The sequence below is a fragment of the Lynx canadensis genome, chromosome C2, assembly GCF_007474595.2.
Source record: "Lynx canadensis isolate LIC74 chromosome C2, mLynCan4.pri.v2, whole genome shotgun sequence".
In the NCBI taxonomy this organism is placed as follows: domain Eukaryota; kingdom Metazoa; phylum Chordata; class Mammalia; order Carnivora; family Felidae; genus Lynx; species Lynx canadensis.
The window spans coordinates 36631771-36653437 of NC_044311.2; the positions used below are offsets into that span (position 1 = coordinate 36631771).

The 21667-nt window shown below is 47.0% G+C and overlaps 1 protein-coding gene across 3 annotated transcripts in view; it reads left to right on the top strand.

Annotated features, from left to right (window-relative positions):
- The window catches only part of PXYLP1 (2-phosphoxylose phosphatase 1), a 73114-nt gene that overhangs the window by 24187 nt on the left and 27260 nt on the right, over window positions 1-21667 (top strand). For 2 of the 3 annotated variants that reach the window (XM_030329903.1, XM_030329904.1), the window contains exon 3: window positions 12440-12571. In XM_030329903.1, coding sequence (XP_030185763.1) covers window positions 12493-12571 — 79 coding nt within the window. In that variant the 5' untranslated portion in view covers window positions 12440-12492. Of the gene's footprint in view, window positions 1-12439; window positions 12572-14863; window positions 14970-21667 lie in introns of those variants that run through there. The other variant, XM_030329905.1, reaches the window with a different exon arrangement.

Below are 21667 nucleotides of genomic sequence, written 5' to 3' on the forward strand. Positions count from 1 at the left end.
CATGTTCTCCCTTTTTTTGTTGAGGTACTTATAGTTGCTCTTGACATTCTAAAGTAAGAATATGCCAATTTCAGATGTCGCTACTTCTGCAACTTGAGGAGCAAAGCAGTGAAGTTGGATGGAACACAGGCTTCTCCTACAATGTCAGAAAGAGATCACTGGGGAGTACATAAGATTGAAAATCCTGGCTTGATGAATTAGTTATTTCAATCTGTTCTGGTCCCGAGAAATGATCAGGCACCTTGACAAGTTTATCCTTTTAGAGCTGGAAAAAAACCTCTAAGGAGAGAGTGGCAGGAACATGTAGTTCAGAAATGGTGGAGGGGGTGGGGGGCGGAAGCCTTTAATATTTCAGGGATTAAAAACACTAACTCTGCAGATTACCTGCCTCAAATCCTTTCTGGGAAGAAATGGTAGTTAGATAATTCATGTTGTATATTTGAACACATGTAAAATAGGGAATAAAAGGTCTTGATGCTGGAACAGGCACCACAGTCAGCAGGCTGAGGGATGCCACTCTGCCATGTGTCACTGCCGAATTGCACCTGAGCAAGCCAGCGCCGATGTTTCTTAAACATCTAATTATGACTGTATGTGCTTTGATTGCTAGATCTGAAAAGTGCCAGTACTGTCATTCTTTTTTAGAGTAATTGTGTGTATTGTCAAATCTTCCCCAACGGTGGGTTTTTGCAGACCACCCCTTGCTCCCTCGTTCCTAACAGAACTCTGATTCTGTGCCTGCCTCCACCCTCTCCCTTCCTCTATGGGCCTCTAGCAGGAGGTGAATCCCAGGTGTTTTCACTTACTTGCTCTGGCCCATTGCTGGAGCCCGTGATGGGTTTGCGCATGGGCTCCTGACACTATTCTTCAATGAGACATTAGGAGAAATCCACTGGAGGGTTTCTGGGAAAGCTTTCCTTGCTTCTAGTAGAAATGTGCAAGATCGTCCCTTCTGCCTCTTCAGATTGCCAAGTGTGGTGGTGATGGCTGCGAGTGTAGCCACCATCTCAAAACCCCTGGAGGAAGTCATCCTAGGGACAGGACAAAGACAGAGGATGGCAGAGAGTCCAGACAGGGACAGGTTCTGGCTTCCTGATGATGCTTTTGGGGTTGCTGAATTAACTAACCTTGGAGCTACCATTCCTCAACTATGTTTCGTTATGTGAGAATATGGATGAGTCCCTTTGCATTAGCTAGCATTTTTTTCTTACCTGCAGCCAAGCCATCTTCAAAGATGCATACGTAGTTTTTTTTAAGTTTTTTTTTAAGTTTATTTATTTATGTTGAGAGAGAGAGAGAGAGAGAGAGAGCATGCGAGGGAGGGGCAGAGAGAAAGGGAGAGAGAGAATCCCAAGTAGGCTTTGCACTGTCAGTGCAGAGCCCGACATGGGGCTCAATCTCACAAACTGTGAGAGCATGACCTGAGCTGAAATCAGGAGTATGACACTTAACCAGCTGAGTTACCCAGGTGCCCCCAAAGATGCATAAATAATTTAAGATAGGGGCGCTTGGGTGGCTCAGTCGGTTGAGCCTCTGACTTCAGCTCAGGTCACGATCTCACGGTCCGTGAGTTCGAGCCCCTCGTCGGGCTCTGGGCTGATGGCTCAGAGCCTGGAGCCTGCTTCCGATTCTGTGTCTCCCTCTCTCTCTGCCCCTCCCCCGTTCATGCTCTGTTTCTCTCTGTCTCAAAAATAAATAAACGTTAAAAAAAAAATTTAAAAAAAAATAATTTAAGATAAAATAAAAAATAAAACTCAAAAAGAACAAAGGTTATCATAACCATGATTCATTTATATCACATCTAAGAGTGACATTCTTAAAGTTTATTTATTTATTTTGAGAGGGAAAGAGAAAGAGCAGGGAAGGGGCAGAAAGAGAGAGGGAGAGAGAGAATTCTAAGGAAGCTCCATGCGGCCAGCATAGAGCCCAATGTGGGGCTCAAACCCACAAACCGTGAGATCATGTAAGAGTGACATTCTTAAATATGTGATGAGATTTTTCTGTCTAATGCAATTTGTTATGAATATGTATGTGCGTGTTCATCATTACCTACAGAAGGAGCCCCCAAGAAGAGGACCAATGTCATTTAGTGCTGGTGGCAAGTTCTAGTTAGGATATTGGCTTGGCTGCTTTAACAGAGGTGAAACAACAGTGATTTTAGAAGGTTGTGAGATTATTTATTCTCTCCCAAAGCAGTTTGGACTGACAGGCAGTCGGGGAAATGGGTAGCCTGCCCAATGAGGTCATCCAGGGTTCTTCTGGGTTATCCACTAGGATGTTATCTCCATGCGCATCAAGAAAGCTGGCTTACCACCCCACCAGTGATTCAGAGCATGGGAAAGGGTGGAAGAAGGAAGGTCAGAATGAGATAGGACTGATAGCCTCCTTTTGACCCAGAATTGAACGTAATACTTGTAAGCATAAGTCATTGGCCAAGTTGATCATATGACAACAGCTAGTTGCAAGGGATTCTGGGAAATAGTATCCCTAGCTGAATGGCCATGTATCCAGCTAAAACGTAGAGGATTCCATTAGTAAGAAAAAAGAGCAAATAGACACCTGAGAACAGTTAGAAGTGTCTGCCACATAGTGTGTCCTCTACAGTGGAGAGGGAGAGCGTAATGAGGACAAAGCGCTGGGTGTCACTCTCTGTGAAGTAAGGACTTGTGTCACAGGTCCAGTCTCCCTAAGCAGCCTGGAGCCGTATGCCGGTCCTGACCTGGCCTCTCTTCTGGTCAACCAAGGGACTTGAATCAGTGATGTTTAAAACCTCTTCAAGCTCTGACCTCCTATGGCATAGTCCTGCAGGCATTCTAGTTATAGAGCTGGGGCAGAGACAAAGTGGAAGCAGAGTGAGTACTTCATATGTGGGTGGCAGGTATTAAAACCATACAAGAAGTCACTGCTAACTTATTGAGCACTTATTAGGAGCCAGGTACTGTGCTGGGTCCCTTACACCTGTTAACCTCGTTAGCCCTGACACAACCTGTGAGCTGGAGCCTATGGTTGTTTCCATTTCATAGATGGGGAAACTGTGGCTCAGTAAGGGTGTGAGAAAGGCTCTAGACCTAGCCAACCGATCCCTGAGCCCCCATGCTTAACTATGTGTTGTGGGAAGGGCTGGGACATGAGGTGGGATTTGTGGGGTGTGGCCAGATCATAGTGAACCCTGCAAGTAGGGTTAAAGAGGCTTGGGCCTGATGCTGCCCTTCATCGGGGCCAGGCTTGGGATTGATCTGCAGCATGGATTGGCATCCCCACCGTTACCCCATAGCCAGGGGATGGCTGTTGCCACGTGTGTCACATCTGGGCATGATCTCTCACTACCCCAGGGTAAAAGACAGGCTGTTCTTTAGGAGGAGAGTACCTGGTAAGAGATGAGCCCCAGGAGGGTCAGCTTTGGGTCAGAGTGCAGGATGAGGCACACCACTTGCCTAACAGGCATCCTTTAAGGTGTTTGCCCCTGTGAGTCGAGCTGAGCCTGTGGCCTGCTCCTGTCCTGTATTCCCAAAGGAGGCCGGTGCCAGGAAGGCACAGAACCTGGCCCTAGAAAGTGAGAGCGGTCCGTGAAATTGGCCTGTCCTTTAAGCTGGCACTGATTAGTGGCGTGGATTCTGGGATCACGTTCCTCCTGCTCCGGCCTGGAAATTAGTGGCTTTGTGCCCAAAGGGAGTTCCAGAGAGGGAATGGGCATCAGTGCATGTATTGTCTTGATGGTGGGACTCCTTGGGGTCATCAGATAGGCTGGTCTGGGTAGGGGGAGTGAGACCCTTGCAGCCCACCTGCCTGTGGGTGCCAGCCAGAGATGAGGACTCCCTGGCCCGGCCCCATGGGGCCTCTGGGCAGCCAGATTTCCTTGGGCACAGCAGCCTCACTCAAGGTGCAGCTGTTGGGTGGTGCCTGGACTAACCCACCTCCCTTCTCTGGCTCTTGACACTCAGTACAAACAGTGCAAACCTTCCTGTTGTCCCCCAGCTGCCAGTACAGTTTTACTTAGTGCTTTTTCTTTGGTTCATTCTGTTTTCCTCAAATGCAATTATAAACACACCAGCTCCAATCTGCTCTTCAAGACTGAGCCTTAGGGGCGCCTGGGTGGCTCAGTCAGCTCAGCATCCGACTTCAGCTTAGGTCATGATCTCATGGTTCGTGAGTTCGGGCCCCACGTTCGGCTCGGTGCTGACAGCTCGGAGCCTGGAACCTGCTTCAGATTCTGTGTCTCCCTCTCTCTCTGCTCCCCCCACCCCGCCCTGCCTCGCCCCGTGTGTGCACGCTCTCTCTCTCTCCCCCTTTCTCTCCCTCCCTCCCTCTCACTCTCTCTCTCTCAAGAATAAATAAACATTTTAAGAAAATAAAAAAAAAAAGACTGAGCTCTAGCTGAGCCTCTTCCAGAAATCCTATCTGCTCCCTTTAGGTCTACGTGGTTCTCCTCCTCTCCCCACTCCCACTTCCCCCTGATGGCACCGGTTTCATATAGTGTAATGGTCTTTTTACTCATTGGTCCGCTGACCAGTCTGTGAGCTTCCTTCCTTTTTTTTTTAACTTTTAATTTCAAACATACACAAAAGGAGAGAGGATCATATAGTACATCCTCAAGAATCCCTTACCCAGCTCCAAGAGTTGTCAGCATGTTGCCAATCTTGATTTATTAAGTCCTCCTCAACCTGCTCCCACCCTGAATATTTTAAAGCAGTTCCTAGATCTTGTATCATTTTTCCATATATACTTCTGGACCTTTTAGCTGTGAGCTTCAGGATGACAGTACTGTGTCCTGTATCCTGTGTCCTGTGTCCACAGCACTGTGGATGATACCTGACACATATTGGCTCTTGAGAAATAATGTTGTTTTGAGTCGACCAATTGGGTGAATGAATTGGCTTCAGCCCCTAGAACTGAGCATGCATTCTGGATGCTGGAATTTGAATAACAGAATGTGAATAGCTGCTAGGAGCCCACAGCTTCCCTGGTGCCTGTCCTGCTGCCTGGGGTTTCCAGGAGGTTCTGAAATCTGTCTGTTATTTATGAGACTTTAAGGTTGGTTTATTCTTAGTCAAGCATCTTTGATTTTGCAATGAAACTCTACTTTGAGGTGACATGGGGTAGAGAGGACTATTAAGATGTAGCTTTTACCTTTGCTTGGTTCATATTTAGTTCACAATTATAGCCTTGGGGTTTGATTTTTTTTTTAATTATAATACCATATTTACTTGGGCCAAAGTGATTAAGACCAAAAAAAACAAAGTATAGAATACATCTAAAGCATTTTCTTTAATAACATCTTTCTATTCCTGGTAATGGTATTTTAACTACGCAAATAAGAGATAATTGAATACACATTTTTCTTTCAAGCAGTTGTGGTCATGTTTAAAACCGTGAATTCTGTACACTTTGAAGGGAACCCTGAGACCAGAGTCACTAGATGTGGCATTTCTCACTCTTACGAGGTAGAAAAGCAGGCCAGGGTTTGGGTTTTTGGAAATCTCTGGTGGTAGAATGGTAGTTTGTAAAAATGTCTTTGACATGTTCCTTTTTACTTTTAAATTCAGAAACAGTATTTACCACAATATAATGGGAAGTGCCTATTGACTGGTCCTTTTTTCAAAATTATATTCTAAAATATTTTCTTTCACCATTCAGATCTGTTGTAAAGTTAAATTAAAGTTGGCTGGGTTTTCTGTTTGTTTTATTTTTTGCTGTTCCATCAGGAATTCAGAGTAATAATTCTGTTTCTGGATTTAAGATATTTTTGCCATGTGGTTTTAGCGCAGGGAATAAGGCTGCGCCCAGTAGACATCTGATGACTATGTAACTTATATGAAACATAAAACAGTTGTTTCTACAGAAGTATTTATAGGAGTTGGATTTGGTCACCATGCCATATTGAGTCTAGAGTGTCTTTTCCTTGGAAGGTAGGGGGTGGGACTTGAGGATGTCTGAGGACAAGGAGATGTGGATGCCGTGCTGAAGGAGGTCATGAGCCAGCATCTCATCCTGCTGCTGTAGCAGTGAATCTTCCCATGCACTTTATTTTCTGGGCTGTGAGTGAGCAGGCGGTGGGGTTTCTGCCATGGACCCAGAGACCTGGCTTTCACTTGGCATGACTTGGACAAGTCTGATGGAGTGTCTGGGGGAGTCACAGTATACCCCAGGAGTGTGCGCACACAGCCCCCATGGAAGGAATACGCAGGAACACGCCTGGAGGGAACCACGGATTGTGTGACTTCCTGAGCGGCTGTGTGAGCCTCCTCCCTGCAGATGGAAAAGAGAATGGGTTCTCTGGAGAATGGGCCAGAGCTCAAGCCACAGAGACAGAGCCCATTGGCTGGTAATCCTCGTCTTCTTAGGATGGGCCCAACAGAAGCTGACATAGATGTTCCAGGCTGGAAAACCTGTGGCGGGGGTTGGGGGGACACCACAGATGAGTCAGCTGAGGGAAGGCTCGTCATGGTGGAGGAGTCAGGAACGGGGCTGCTAACGTGGCTGACTGCTCTGATGGCTGGGGCTGGTGAGTAGGGAAGTGGCCAGTGGCCAGTGGCCAGGATTTGGAAGAGGAACCACAGCACGGGGCAGAAACAGCAGCTCAGGGGAAAAGGCAAGTCTTTCTGTTTAGATAATGATGCAAGGATTCTTCCAAAGCTGGGCAGTCAAACACAGCATGTGCCTACTGCTGCTGCTGTGTGTATGTTTGCTCCTCACTGCCTTCCCGCTCTTACTCTTATTCCCAATCTTATTAACATCGGGATCCTCGACTCGGAGAAACGAAGTTAGTTGTCAAAGAGACACACAGAAGGTAAGCGGCAGAGCAGGGAATTGACCCAGATCTGCAGGTCAGTGGAGCCTCCTTTTTGCCTCTGCATCATGACTCCTCTCAACTGAGGAAGTGTCCTCCCTGAAGGCAACTTTTCTCTGAACCATGCGCCCGGGGGCCCACATGGCACCTGCACGTGGGTACACACACACACACACACACACACACACACACACACACATTGGGGTCCTAGCTCTAGCTGCAAACACATTTGTCTTCAAATCCATGTGAATTTTAGATACCATGTTTATTTAACCATTTTAAAAAATGAAGAAAGGGGTGCCTGGGTGACTTAGTTAAGCGTCCCAACATCGGCTCAGGTCATGGTCTTCTACCCATGTGGGGCTCTGTGCTGACAGCTCAGGGCCTGGAGCTCATTTCGGATTCTGGGTCTCCCTCTCTCTCTGCCCCTCCTCTGCTTGCACTCTGTCTCTGTCTCTCTCTCTCTCTCAAAAATAAATATTTTTAAAAATCTAATAAAAAAAATTGAGAACAAAGCATGACCTTTCTCTCCAAGTTTTCTAGGAAAATAAGCCCCAGAAGAAGGCATGTGTTCTTCCTGGGGCTGGATGTTGCCACCCCTTCCCTCCAGTCTGTGTGCACAACCCCCCGGGGCGGTGATCACACCAGGCCTGTCCCCAGCCCAAGTGGAAGTAATGAGACTCTGACCACATCCCTGGCATTTGCATTTGGTGGTGGTGCCATAGGAGAGTCAGAGGGGGAGGGTGCAGAAATCCTGAGAGCGTTCGGGGGGAAAGCATGGGTGTTCCCAGATTGAGGCCCGTGTCATCAAATGGAAAAGCTACAGATATGTAGAGAATGTCAGTAGCCTAAAAACTAGAAGCAGTCAGGCAGTTACACAATCCCTGCCATCTGGTTAACGCGACACATCCTCAGTATTTTAAATCTGGAACTAAATATAGACCTTTCTGAAAAAGCACGCAGCATATTGAGGAGTGTAGGCAAGTGGAGCTTTGCGTGTGCTTCCTGCAGATGACGATATGGAGCTCTAGAGCCTGGCTTAGAAATCCCTAGGAAAGACGCAAGGCATTTCTTCTTTGTCGTATCAATTAGCTTTCGTTTTGTATCAAGTCCCAAAACGGAGTGGCTTCAAACAGCAACCATTAAATTTGCTTTTGATCTGTGGGTTGGCCATGCAGTCTTTAGTCTGTGCTGACTTTCTTCATATCCATCTGCTGGTGGCATGGCCAGGCTGGCCTTGCTCACATGTGTGGTGATGGGCAGGCTGGTTGTTTGAAGAGAACCTCAGCGGGGACCCCTTGCTTTGGTTCCATGTGGTCTCTCACGGCCTCCAGGAAGACAGATGGTAGCCGGGTGTCTTTCCATGGTGGCCACAGTGTTCCAGAAGCAGCAAAGGAGGACAGGCCCCAATGCATAAGTACTTCTCAAGCCTCTTCTTATAGCTGTTACTGTTGTCTCCACTGGCTGAAGTGAATACCTTGTCCAAGCCTAGAGTCCATGTGGGAGGAAACGACACAGGCCATGGATACAGAAAAGCGTGAACAAATTGGGGACTATCACTACTACAAATCCACCGTACTCTAAGCCTGAGATTTAACTCCTTGAGTAGTGGTTGTTTCCACCTAAGGCCCACCAGAAGACAGCTCTGAACAGTATTGTGGTTCATCCTCATGTAAAAAAGGCAGTGTCAGGTAAAACCGTAGGCGGAGTACTGGTGGCCTCGCCTGCCATAAAGTGTGGTAGAAAATCCGCTGAGAGGCTGGAAGCAGCAAGTAGTTGAAGGGCCAGACCTGGCCCAGCACAAGAAGAAAGACCCTCGCCTCCCATACCCAAATGCAGAGCAACCAAGTGGCAGGTCTGGTCTCTGAGGTACTGAAGCAAGAGGTACCCCCAGGCTCAGAAGTCAGAGGTGGGTGATTTCCCAGAGCAGCAAGGTTGTTTCCCAGGCTCAGAGTGAGAGAGAGGCGGAAGTCAGCATTTGAGCCGGAGCTACAGAAGGAGGGATGTGGACGAGAACGGGTAAACGTTGAGTACTTGCGTACGTGGAGGAACCAACGAAACAGGTGAGGGAACTATTCCTGTTACCTAGGAGGAGGGAAGAAGTGGCAAAGTGAACTGAGAGAAAGATGAGGTAGTAATGCTAATAACAACTATTGTCCTTTGAATGTCTGTCACATACCGGGGATTGTGCGTAGTCTTTCCTGAGGGAATTCGTCCTGAGTCACAGATGAGGAAACTGAGTCCTAGAGAGGTTAAAGAACTGGCCTATGTCACTAAGATGAGTGTTCTGGCCCAGGTGTGTCTGACTCCCCAGGGCTGTGCCTGTCTTTCAGCACCATGCTGCTGGTGGGGTGCACAAGAAAGGACATCTTTAGGGGGACCTCAGTGGCTCAGTCCGTTGGGCATCTGACTCTTGATTTCAGCTCAGGTTATGATCTCACAGTTCATGGGTTCACGTCCTGCATCAGGCTCTGCACTGATAGCACAGAGCCTGCTTGGGATTCTCTCTCTCTCTCTCTCTCTCTCTCTCTCTCTCTCTGCACTGCACCCCCCCCCCAACAAACAAACAAACTTAAGAAGATATAAAGAACATTTTTATGCAGCAAGGACTGTAGAGCCCTCTTAACAGTAGAGCTCAGAAACACCCCAAAGGCCATCTCCCAGGCAGGAACACTGGAAGATGTTCATGTAAAGGAAAAGATGGTGGCCTCAGAAGGTGTCATGGTAACAGAAGGCGGAGGAGGGCATAAAGAAAAGCTCCAGCGTATTTATTGTCAGGGGTACAGAGATACCCCACAGGAGACATTTGCTCTGAACTTCCTCCTCATTTTGTGGTCTAATCTCCACCCACACATCCCACTCACCTTCCCCAATCAGAAGGATCACCTTATAAGAAGGTCATTGATAAAGTGGAATAAATTGAATCAGGAATGACTGAGGTAAGGAGAGGGCTTTGAAACCCACAGGCTGTTTAACAAGGAGCTGCCAGCTGTTTCGAGTATCTTAAGAAGCCAGCACATGCCAAGAGTCAACTTGTTCTGTGTTGATCACAGCTTGCAGCTAGAATCAGTGTGCAGACCTATTGGGAGACACTACAACAAGTAAAAACAAACTGTAGAGGCACAGAGATCTTGTTTGTATCTTGTCGCCATGATTTAATAACGTGTGCTGTTGATTTGGTTTTCTGCCTGCGTATTAGAAGCACACACATCTGCCCTGCAGAGAGTAAAGGAGGTCATGTCAAGGGCCCCACATGGTGGCTGGTTCACATTGTGCTCTGTGAATGGAAACCTAGGGAATGATGGTTGTGATCAGTTAGAAGTTCCTCGTTCCAGGGCGCCTGGATGGCTCAGTCCGTTAAGCATCTGACTTCGGCTCAGGTCATGATCTCAAGGTTTGTGAGTTCGAGCCCCATGTCGGGCTCACTGCTGCCAGTGCAGAGCCTGCTTCAGATCCTCTGTCCACCTCTCTCTCTGCCCCTGCCCCCTCACATGCTCTCTCTTTTAAAAAAAAAAAATTTTTTTTTTTTTTAAAGAAGTTCCTGGTCTCTGGGGAAGCAGAGCAAAGTTAGAAGGCTGCCAAGGGGCTCATACCTAGGTTGCAAGGGTGGCTGAGGGAGCATTGTTATTCTGCCCACATGGGGTATGTTTTGAAAACACTGTGGCCAGTGTTTGTAGGTGAATGTTGTCGCCTTCCATGCTCATCCCCTGGGGAGCTGGGCCAGGCAGTAGAGGCTATCTAGGGTGGAGGGCAGAAACCTTGACTCCGATTTTCCTTAGGTTGTTTTCCTATGGGGAGGTTTACTGTTGAACAATCAGCTGAGCATTACCAAAGACACCCCCCCGAGGTCAAGGTGGCCCAGAGCCACCCAGGCTTAACACTTTGTTTCTGGGATTGGGGTTTATCAGCATCAAGGGTTCACCCTCCTTGTTGCCACAGAAAGGAATACCTGTAGTTCTATAGTCCAATGGACCCAGGTTCTGTCTCCTACTGTGACCTCACCCTCCTTGGGGGTTCAGTGCAGAAGTCATTGCCCCTCACCAAGCACAGATTCTGCTGAGCTGCTTTCAGATCCACGCGTGTCTTTTCAGACCCTCTCAGGTAGAGTTTATGAGGAGTTTGAATTTTGGAAACAGAGAACATTTATTTGGGGTCCCAAATACATTAAATCTGGGGTGGGATCAGCCAGGATAGTATGCTGTTTTAGCCATGATGCTAAACTTGTGAGTCTAATGAGTCCCCTCCAAGGCAGGGAGGGGGTGTCCCCAGGAGGCATTGCAGGTCATTTTGGGACGCTAGGCACTGGCCCTTGGTTAGGGGTGGTGACTAAAGGGACAGAAGCAGTGCTTGTTTGAAGGTCTAAGGTTGGGACCTGTTTGTTAACAGAGATGCTGGTTGCCAAAGTACAGGCTCACTTGTGAGGTGCAAGTGTATTTTTGTTAGTCTTTTAGCAAATGTTCTCTTTTTGTAGAAAGTCTGACAAATGTCTTTAAAGGAGTGGTTCCCAAAATCCCCTGCAGGGCTCTTGCTGGGGTTAGGGGCTGGGAGATAAGGGACTCCAGCGCTCTGGATCATACTTCATTCCCTACCAATACACTTTTTAAAAAAAAAATAGGGAGATGAGATAAAATTCACATACCATCCAGTTCACCCAGAGTGCACAATTCAATAGCTTTTAGTTTATGTTATTCGCAAAGGTATGCAACCCTCCCCACATCAGTAAATGAGTTTTGTCTGGTTGCATCTCTTGGGGCTCTGAAGGAGATTGTATCCGAAAGAGGAAAAGATGCCTCCACTAAGAGAAGGTTTGAAATTTTTGTTGTCCTCTTACTGTACCACGTTGAATCTTTTCTGAGGAGAGTGTCGTTTTCAAGTTCTATCTGGAACCCCAGAGAGAATCAGGAGATAAACTGGATGTCTAAGACTGACGGGTTACCACCTAGAGCCAGCATTCACTTTTCTCACCAGTGCCCATCATTCACCATTTTTTTAACGTCCTTTTGCACTGCTCTGACGTAGTTAGAGGAAATAAGCATGGGTGGAATGGGGCTGTGGGAAGACCAGCAGACGCCGCTGAAATAGGGTCACCGGTCCAGATGCGAAGAGGCCTTTGATTAGCAGATGGAGCTATGAGTGTAGGGACGAGTCCTCTGGGACACTCCAGCCATCCCCAAAGGCATTACTGCGGGACGTGTGACAGTGACTGGCATTCAGGTGAAGGATTAAAATTTTAAAAAGACCAGAATCATATTAGCCCAATATTCACCAAAAAAGGTTGAAGATGTACAAGTTGGTTGTCAGCATTGGGTGAGTACGTGCTGGCCAGTAAACACTTGTCTGTCTGGCACACTGTAAGTGATCGATAAATTTCCTTACCTTTTTCTTTGGAAAGGTCATGCTGGAAAGTATCTCATTTTCTTTTGATGTCAGATCAACGAAGCGTTCACGAATTGGTTTCCTCCTCTTAATGTGAAGGGATCGTTCTCGGCTGCTCTTACTTGGGGGCAAGGACGTAACCAACAGTGGGCTATTGTTCTCCGACTAGGATTCCCGCTTCCCTGCTGGAGGACTGGGCTAATTGGATTATTTTCAGTTGACAAACTTGGTTTTCCACCTCAGAACACATGTTTATTGCCTCTGTTTTATTCACAGGATGTGTTCCCGATTGGAGGTGAAACCATGAAAGGAAAATAGAACGAATAATAATGCTTTTCCGCAATCGCTTCTTGCTGCTGCTGGCCCTGGCTGCCCTGCTGGCCTTTGTGAGCCTCAGCCTGCAGTTCTGTGAGTATCGCCTGGTGTCACTGGGTCGTGGTAGGGGAGGGGGCTTCATTCTGAAATAGAGGGCCCTTGTGGGGAGCAAACAAGTAGGCCCCAAAGCCTTTGTTTTTCAAATGAACAATGCAGTTTAAAACAACTGAATCTTTTTATTGTTGGTACTGATGGTGAATGGTTGTGAGTACAAATCCCAAACTGCAGAGCATTGTCCTGAGTGTCTTTTTTGGCCATAAGGAACTAGAGTGCTCACTAGGCCTCATGATACGTTTTTGGCTTTTGCACAGATTACTAAATTGCCCAGTTATTCTGCCTTGGATTCCCAAGGCAGAGACACTGAGTGGCCTGGCTTGAGAAGGGATATTTGCCTGCTGGTTGGTTCTTTGAGCGTCAGGTGTCTGTTTTATGTTCGGTGAACTGTGGGGCTGCCGTTGTTGGGGAGGGTGGGGGAATTAGGTACCAAACTCTATTTCCTGGGGCAGCAAGGACCATGCATGGGAAGTCTTGTGTGGTGAGGAAGAGCAGGGCCGATGAAGTCAGTCCACGGACCTCACCGCCCAACACTTTGTCCTTCACGGGGAGCCTGTGCTCAGGCTGGGCCCTAAATCTGTGCACCCCACTGCTCCCCAAGAGTGGCCATCCTCTAACAGAGATCCAGCCCTGGCACGTCCTTGGTTGGAACCCCTCAGCTGTGGCCAGTGGTGTCTGGGAGGCTCTTGGCCATCTAGGCTCCACCTCCACCCGGCGCCCCCCCACCCCCCCGCCCTTGATCTCTGTGCTGTAGCAGTGCTGAGTTACTTAGCATTCTCTACATGTTTACTCTGTTCTCTGTGCCCAGATCCCATCAGCCCCTCTGTCTGGAGTGCCATCCTCCTCACCTCCCTCCCATCCTTTTCTCCACATGGTTCATTCAGTCCTTTTCTCCTCTAGAAACCTTCCATAACCCCCTCACCCCTAACTTGGTCTGGTGCTTCTTTGATGCACATCCAGGATGCCCTAAACCTGTTCCCCTCCTTACATTAACCATGTAGTATTCTAATGCTCAGTTCTTGTGTCTCTTCCTTCAACAAGACTGTCTGTTCAGGGGCACCTGGGTGGCTCAGTCGGTTAAGTGTCTGACTCTTGGTTTCGGCTCAGGTCATGATCCCATGGTTTGTGAGTTCGAGGCCCAAGTTGGGCTCTGCACTGACAGCGCAGAGCCTGCTTGGAATTCTGTCTACCTTTCTCTCCACCCCATCCCTGCTTGTGCATGTGCTTTTTTTTTTTTTTTTTTTTTTGCTTGTTCATAACCTGTGCGTGTTCTCTCTCTGAAAAATAAACTTTAAAATATATATGTATAAAACTCTGTGTTCTCTGAGAGCAGGGACCATGTCCTGTTTCCCCCTATACCCTAGGAATTGCACTGCCAATGACACAGTAGGTGTTTCATGACTGTTTATTAAACGAATGAATGAGCTACACCTGCTCCAAAAAACAGGCTGATCCTAATTCCCTCTCCTTCTGGTGCTGTGTACTTGAAGCTGACAATGTAAGATGCTGGCAATTTTTTTTTTTTTTTTTTTTTTTTTTTTGCTGTCACCTGCCTTCCCTCCATTATACCACCTCACCCTGATGGGTGGGAGACAAGTGGTGGGCACCCATCACTGCCTAGGACGGCTCTGTGAGGAGGTGGCGTTTCTGTTGCCGTTTGAATGATGGAAAGAAGAGCAGGTGGTTCAGCAAGTGGGTTGTTCTGAGTGCACTGGGGAACGTTGGACAGACTTGGCACTTGGAATAAGTGGTTTGAAGTGAGGAGGCTTTGAGCAGGTTTCCCTGACACACCTCCATGTGACATACTCCATGCTCGCGTCCGGTACATGTGACAGGCTATCTCTAATACTAAAGACTATTAAAAATACTCCTTTTATCCTTCCAGGATAGGAAACGAGGTCAAGAGAGGGTGGGCATAGGAAGTTTAAAGATACTCCAGATGGTTAATGAACCATAAAATACGAATCCTTTCTAAAAAGACATGTGCTAGGACCCTCGGCAGTTTAATTGTTCATAACTCGTCATGAAAAATTTTTCCCTCCTTTGGTTGGAGAGGTAGGAGGGTACAATCAACCTTGAGTTTTATTCTGAGAAGCTGACGGGTCCCGAGACATGAATGTGGGTTACTTGTGTTTGCTGCGTTTCTTTTGCATGAGGTGGTTTCCACGTCACTGAATTGGCCAGTGTGTTTTGCTTATATAACTCTTCTGAAAGTACCTTCTGTTTTAGGAGAGCCAATTTTCAGCCATACTTTTTTTTTAAGGAAAATTTTGCAGAGTAAATTAGGCTGCCTGGGTTTGAGCTCTTTATTCTTGGCTACATCGGAGTTCGGGAAGATATTAAGATATGGATGTTCTTACTGCTGTTCTACTTCTAGGTAAACTGTAACTTTGGAATTTACCCATTTCTGTAGAAATGGAGTTTAATTGCTTTATTTAATTGCGTCGCGGGTTGCTGGTTATTATGGTGTGAGGAATGGCACTAATTGATAATACGAAGGTATATGTTTGACTAACGCTTGTGTGTTCATTCCTACCCTAAATTATATGGACTTTTTTTCATCATTTCTTTTGACTAATTTTTGAATGCCAAATTAGCACACGTAACTATTTTAGGTAATATTTTTGAGGCAGTCAAACATAACGTAGTTTTTCTCATGCGTTAAGTGAACAGTATAGTTTTATTTGCTTTCTGCAATGATCATGTATTTTGTTGATAGTTTTCTTTTTCTGGTGTTTTGAATATGGGAAAGTTATGACCCGGGTTACAATTTAAAAATCATGTTGTTTAAATAAGCATTTCTTCCTCTTGGTGCAGAAAGTGGGTCTGTGAACCCGGGTATGTTTATTAAGTGCTTATGTGTGTTGGGCATTTTTCTACAGTGTCGGGGTGGAGGTGGTATGGAAAGGATATAAAAAAGGTTAAGACACAGTTCATAGTTTCTCAAAATATGTTTCTTTTAAATGGCGTTAATGCTAACAGCCTCTAATGAAAATCATTCATTTTGTATTTCCAAGTCCTTGATGTTTTTGAATTTGGAAATAGGGAAATTATGAAATTCCTGATGTTTGAATTGTAGAAGGGAACAAGGAAGGCATGCCTATCTTTAGTTCTGGTTAAAATGTTTACAAGTGGAAAAATTACTTCTCAAATTAAGGCACTCCGTTAGTGCAACTGGGCAAGAGGGCCAGGACGTGAAGACTTGTGAATGATTAGTTATTTTCTTTTTTTTTTTTTTAATTTTTTTTTTCAACGTTTATTTATTTTGGGGACAGAGAGAGACAGAGCATGAACGGGGGAGGGGCAGAGAGAGAGGGAGACACAGAATCGGAAACAGGCTCCAGGCTCTGAGCCATCAGCCCAGAGCCCGACGCGGGGCTCGAACTCACGGACCGCGAGATCGTGACCTGGCTGAAGTCGGACGCTTAACCGACTGCGCCACCCAGGCGCCCCTGATTAGTTATTTTCTAATCATTAGTTATGTTAGATTAGATTAGTTAGATTAGTTATGTTTCTGCTCTTTGTGCTCTTTTGTAATCGTCCATTTTCTTGCTTCAGCTCAGCCTTTCTTTAATTCTTATTTTGTGCTCATTTCACCATGTTCCACCCAGCATTCCCAAGATGGCAGTGTGACAGGAGTGCGCAGGCTCTGGAATGACAGCCTTGGATTTGAATGCTGCTCTGACACCTACCAGCCGTGTGCCCTTGGGCAAGTTCGACTTCTCAGAGCCTGTGTTTCTTCTGTAAAATGGAATTAATTGCTGCTTTGCAATGCTGGTGTGAGAACAGACACCTTGCAGGGAAACCCTTGGCTTATGGAAGCATAGTCAGTGTAAACCTTTTAAGCAATAGCACGGAGTCCCGTTACCACATACCATCTTCAGAAACCAGGGCTCTTGGTGTCCCACAGGCTGCCGAGCCTTGTGACCCTTCAACCACTTGTCAGGGAGGAGGCTTTTGAAATATATCTTACATTTATTTGGGTTTGATTAGACTTCATTGGCCGAGATAGCAACCAGTCTACACTGGGCACATGGCACCTATATCTGGGGGCAATTTTCCTGGGCAGAGCCCCACTTGACCAGAGCAGATTCTGAAGGAAATTCCGAAGATGGATTAGAGGTTCAGATCCCCAGGCAGAAGAGGGAAAGTTACCCGCAGTCGTGAAAGCCAGGGCTGTCTTCAATATCTGAAGAACCTTTTCTGCAGGAGTCATACCTGTTCTCTGTTGGCCCAGGTGACCATGGGGACACATTCCAGTTAGGCAGAAGGTGGAACAGCCTAAAGGTCAGTGTCATACAGAGGTGGAATGCATAGTGTGCAAATTCTGGAGCCTTGCTCTGCAAAGAGAAGAATATTAGGTCATTGGGCCTGATTAAGGTCTCTTAAAGCTTCGAAGTTTCATGAATTTTACCTTTTTTGGTTGATCCAGTGCCATGAGTATGGATAACTTTGTCCTTCAGCAAATGTTCCTTGAGTTTCCACCACGGGTTAGATCCTGGGCCGGTAGCTTAATCCCTCAAAGGCCACAGGAGCCATTTGTCTACTGGAAGAGAATCATGACAGACACTCGGAATACAGATTGCATTGTGCTAACACAGGTAAGAGGCGATAGCATGTAAGGTGAGAGGGGGTAAGAACATGGCTAAAGAGTTAGACTGCCTGGATCAAATCCCTGTCCTGCCACTTACCAGCTAGGTGATCTCAGCCATATCATTTACCCTCTCCATACCTCAGTTTCCTCATCTGTAGAATAGGGATAATGATGGTTCCTATTTCATAGGGTTAGTAAAGGATTAAGTGAGGTCATGTTTATAAAACACCTAGAACAGTGGCTGGCGCATAGTGATTGGTGTATGTATGTTTGTTAAATAAAGTGGATTAGAGATCATTTATGGCAGGGTGATATGGGACGATAGAGGACGAGAAGCTAATTTAGACTGGGAGTTCAGGGAAGACTCCCCAGCAGAGATGACCTCCTTGAGGGATGAGTAGACGTTGGCCGTGGAGGAAGGTGAGAAGAGCATTCCTGCAGATGGAGATGGTGTGCAAAGGCAGTGAGAGAGCAGGACCAGTTTAATCACCTGTGTGTAGCTATTAACGTGGACAAAGGCTGGGGCCACCTCCATCCCCACGTGACGTCCTGAAGGCTCTGGGGAGCCACTGAAGGAGGGAACACACCAGCAGATTTATGTCTTGGAAGGACCACAGTCTGGGATAGTGTTTGCCAAGTGTGGGCTCCTGAGCACCTTGAGCAGACTGGCCCTGGGGACTTGTAAAGAGTACATATTCCAAAAACAAAAAAAGAGCACATTTTGTGCCCTTCCTCCAGAATCCAAATTTTGGCAGGAATGGGACCCAGAAATCTACATTTTTGACAAGTTCCCTGGGTGAGTCTAGTGAGCACAAATTTTGGACACTCCTTGTTTGGAGGCTGATGGAAGCACGAAGCCGGGAGGCAACTCAGGCCATTTTGCCTCCATAAAAGTCTGAGGGTGGCACCCTGAAGGTGTTGGTCCAGGGAAGAAGAAGCAAAGCCAAAACGGCAGGTGGTGGGTTGGTAGAGTAGGTCACGGTGATGGGAGAAGAGGGAAGACCCCATCAGGACACACGGGAGTCTGCCTGGGGTAGTTCGGTCAATGCCTTATTCACTAATCCATTCATGCGTTCATTCACGTAAACATCTCATCTCCCCCTGGGTTAAGTGTGCCAAAGGCTCAAGGCCCAGCCCATGACATGGCCTGCCCACAACATGGCCTGGGAGGTAACCACGTGGAGCTGATGGCTCTGTGGGACTGAATAAGGCCCAGACAAGTGGACAAGCTGATCACAGAGCAGGACGGGTAGTTGGGGGGTGTCTCTGAGGTGCATGGAGGTCATTGGAGGTCCCCAAAGGCTGACTGGGTACTATGTACTGCTGGAAAGTGGGTTTCAGGATCTGAGCCTAGGAGAGACTCTGTCCAGACCCCCTGCTGGGGCACTCTGTGTTCACTGTTCCTGAAGCCATGACTTGGAGAGACCAGGTCTCCTGGGGGCATGTAGAAGCCACTCCAGACTGACAGTTTTGTTTGGCCCAACCAATGTTTTCACATTTTTGCTTTTATTTATGAATGTTTTAGAACTTAGGCAGTTTCACCTAAACTTCCAGCCCCTCTTTAAAAAAAAAAAAAAAAAAAAACTTCCAGCAAGCTGAGACCCATGGTCCCTTGCAGCGAGAGTAGCTAGAGCAAGCAGCGAGGTAGTGGCCGCTCCCCATGGGGGTGTGCAAGCTCTCCTTTCTCCACAGTCTCCACTTGCTAAGCCCTGTCACCTTGGAGTTTGTGCCCTGTCACACAGGTAGAGGAAAGAGAGGACAGGGCAAAGATGAAATCTGGGCAGACAGAGGAAGGGAAGCCATGAAGGAGACAGAATGGCAGCAGATGGGGCGCTTGGGTGGCTCAGTCGGTTGAGCATCCAACTTTGGCTCGGGTCACGATCTCGCGGTTTGTGAGTTCGAGCCCCGTGTCAGGCTCTGTGCTGATAGCTCAGAGCCTGGAGCCTATTTCAGATTCTGTGTCTCCCTCTCTCTCTCTGCCCCTCCCCCACTCATGTTTGCTCGTGCTTTCTCTCTCTCTCTCTCTCTCTCTCTCTGTCAAAAAAATAAATAAACATTAAAAAAATTAAAAACAAAAACAAAAAAAGAATGGCAGCAGAGAGGTGGGTTTCCAAAGCCAAGGGAAACAGGTGGGCAGATGAGGAGCCTCAGCTTAATCACGTGTGTGTGCGCACGCGCGCACAGTAGGCACCCCAGCCGAACCGGCTTAGTGTGTGAGTCATTTGTGTGTGCGTAGTATGAGTGGTGGCGTGTACATGTGTCTTCAGTAGTTTCCCAGGTAGCTCTCTTCCGGCAGGGCCACCATTTTCCCACAGCCTGCAGTCCTCACACCCCCTCCCCTTTTATATGCTACTTTGGATCGATCGTCCTCTGGGAAATGGAATAACCAAGTTTGCTGGAACCGTGTGTAAATTAAAAGAAAATTGCCTCTGAGGAGGAGAGTGAGGAGCCCCCGACAGGTGCCTGGGTATTGTGATTTTTGCCTTGATTATTCACACCTCGGCCTCAGCCTGCTCTTTGTAGTTGACTGTTGACGTTCACAGCTTCCGCTTTTTTGCACGCACCCTTGAAGGTCTGGGGTAGATGGGGGTAGGGATTTTGCTGAGGCACAAATTTGGATAATAATAGCTGGGAGTGAGCTCCTGGCTGCTGAGCAGGCCTGGCCCTGCCAGCCAACTGGGCCTTGTGGTTCCCTGCCCTTCATCCTGAGTCCATTTTATGGAGGAAAGCGTGTGCCCCAGTGGTGTGTGTGAAGAGGGGATTCATGAAGATTTAGTGTTTTCATGACAAAGATTTGAGGATGCCAAAGGCCTTAGGTGCTATGTACTCTATTTTAAAAGCCACAGTAAGGTTCCTCCTAGGATTTTATTTTGGTGAATTGGAGTCAAAAAGAATGAGGAGTTAAATATGAGGGTTTGCATTTTTATCCTAAGTTCTGTTCATAATATCCCAATCTCGACATTATCACTAAAGTTTTACATGTAGTATTTTTAAAATTTCAATCCTTTTCTTGGAGACTTATTTTCTGTTTGATTTCTGAGAGGTTTAATTTTGTTTTTTCTCTGAATGATTCATATCCAACTACCACATAGATTGAGTTTCCCTTCCTGTCAATACTGTTGAATTGACACACACATGTATTCCCATATAAAATACCATATGTACTTTTAGTTATTATATTATGGACAACCTTCCAAGTGATTACAGATGGGTGTATATGTAATCATGGTGTAATGGCTGAGGGAGTATTTACCATTGGACACTTCTGCTGCCTTCCCCCTGTGTCTGTTATAAGCAACGCTTTCATAAACATCTTGGAATGCACGTTTCCATCCTCTCACCTAATTATTCTTTTTTTTAAATTTTTTTAAGTTTACTTATTTATTTTGAGAGAGAGAGCAAGCAGGGGAGGGGCAGAGAGGGAGAGAGAGAATCCCAAGCAGGCTCCATGCTTTCAGCACAGAGCCCTACGTGGGGCTCAAACTGAAACACGAGATCATGATTTGAGTCGGACTCTTAACTAACTGAGCCACCCAGGCGCCTCTTGCCTAATTATTTTTAAGAGAAATTCTCTAAGATCAGAAACTAGGAAGGAAGGAGAGAAGGAAGGGAGGAAGAAATGAAGGAGGGAGGGAGGGAGGAAGGGGAAAGAAAGAGAGAAACAATACCCCCACTCTGGAAATGCCCCCCACACATTAAATATGTCTATTTTTAGCTCATGGAAGGGCCTGCTATGGGATACTCTCACCCCTCCTCCAGTGTAACTACAACATGAACATGTTCATCGCATAAGACATGTGACGAAAGTGGATTTAGCACACTTAATTTTGACACTTACCTACAGAATTTTTTCACCCACAAGGAAGGGAATCTCATTTTAGAGAAGAGGAGACTATCAGGGCTAGTCAGTAAAACTAGAAAACGTTAGCCAAAGTAGCCAGTGAACTTCGGAGCATATCCGCATATGCCAGGACTGTGTGAGGAGAGGAACAAAATAGGAGAGGAAAGCTGCAGGTGTTTACATTGGAGTAACCGCTGGATGGAGGGGAGCCAAGGACACAGTGCAAGTTTGCCCAGGTGGAGTTTACTCCAACTGCACTGATGAACTTGGGCCCCACTCCCTGTTGCCTTGGCAACAGGGCACCTGCCCCAAGCTGATGACATTAAAAACCCCCAAAACTCAAGAAAGTCCACAGTGGCATGAGATAAGTCATAATCAGAGGTGGAGCCCTGTGATCTTGACGGCAGCTCTGCCCCAGGGGAAGGGGAGGATGGGTGGGTTAAGAAACTACCAGGAATGAAGTCTTGACAGCAGAATCTGAATCTGGCATATGAGGGTGAAGTCAGGCTGCACCCAGGAAGAACTCTCTGACAGTCTCACTGTCCACACACAGTGCCTCACCCGCCTGGCAGAGCCAGGCTGCCCCCTGCCCCCCACCCCGGGTGGGAGGGACAGGGAGTCGGCCATGATGTGTGGCCCC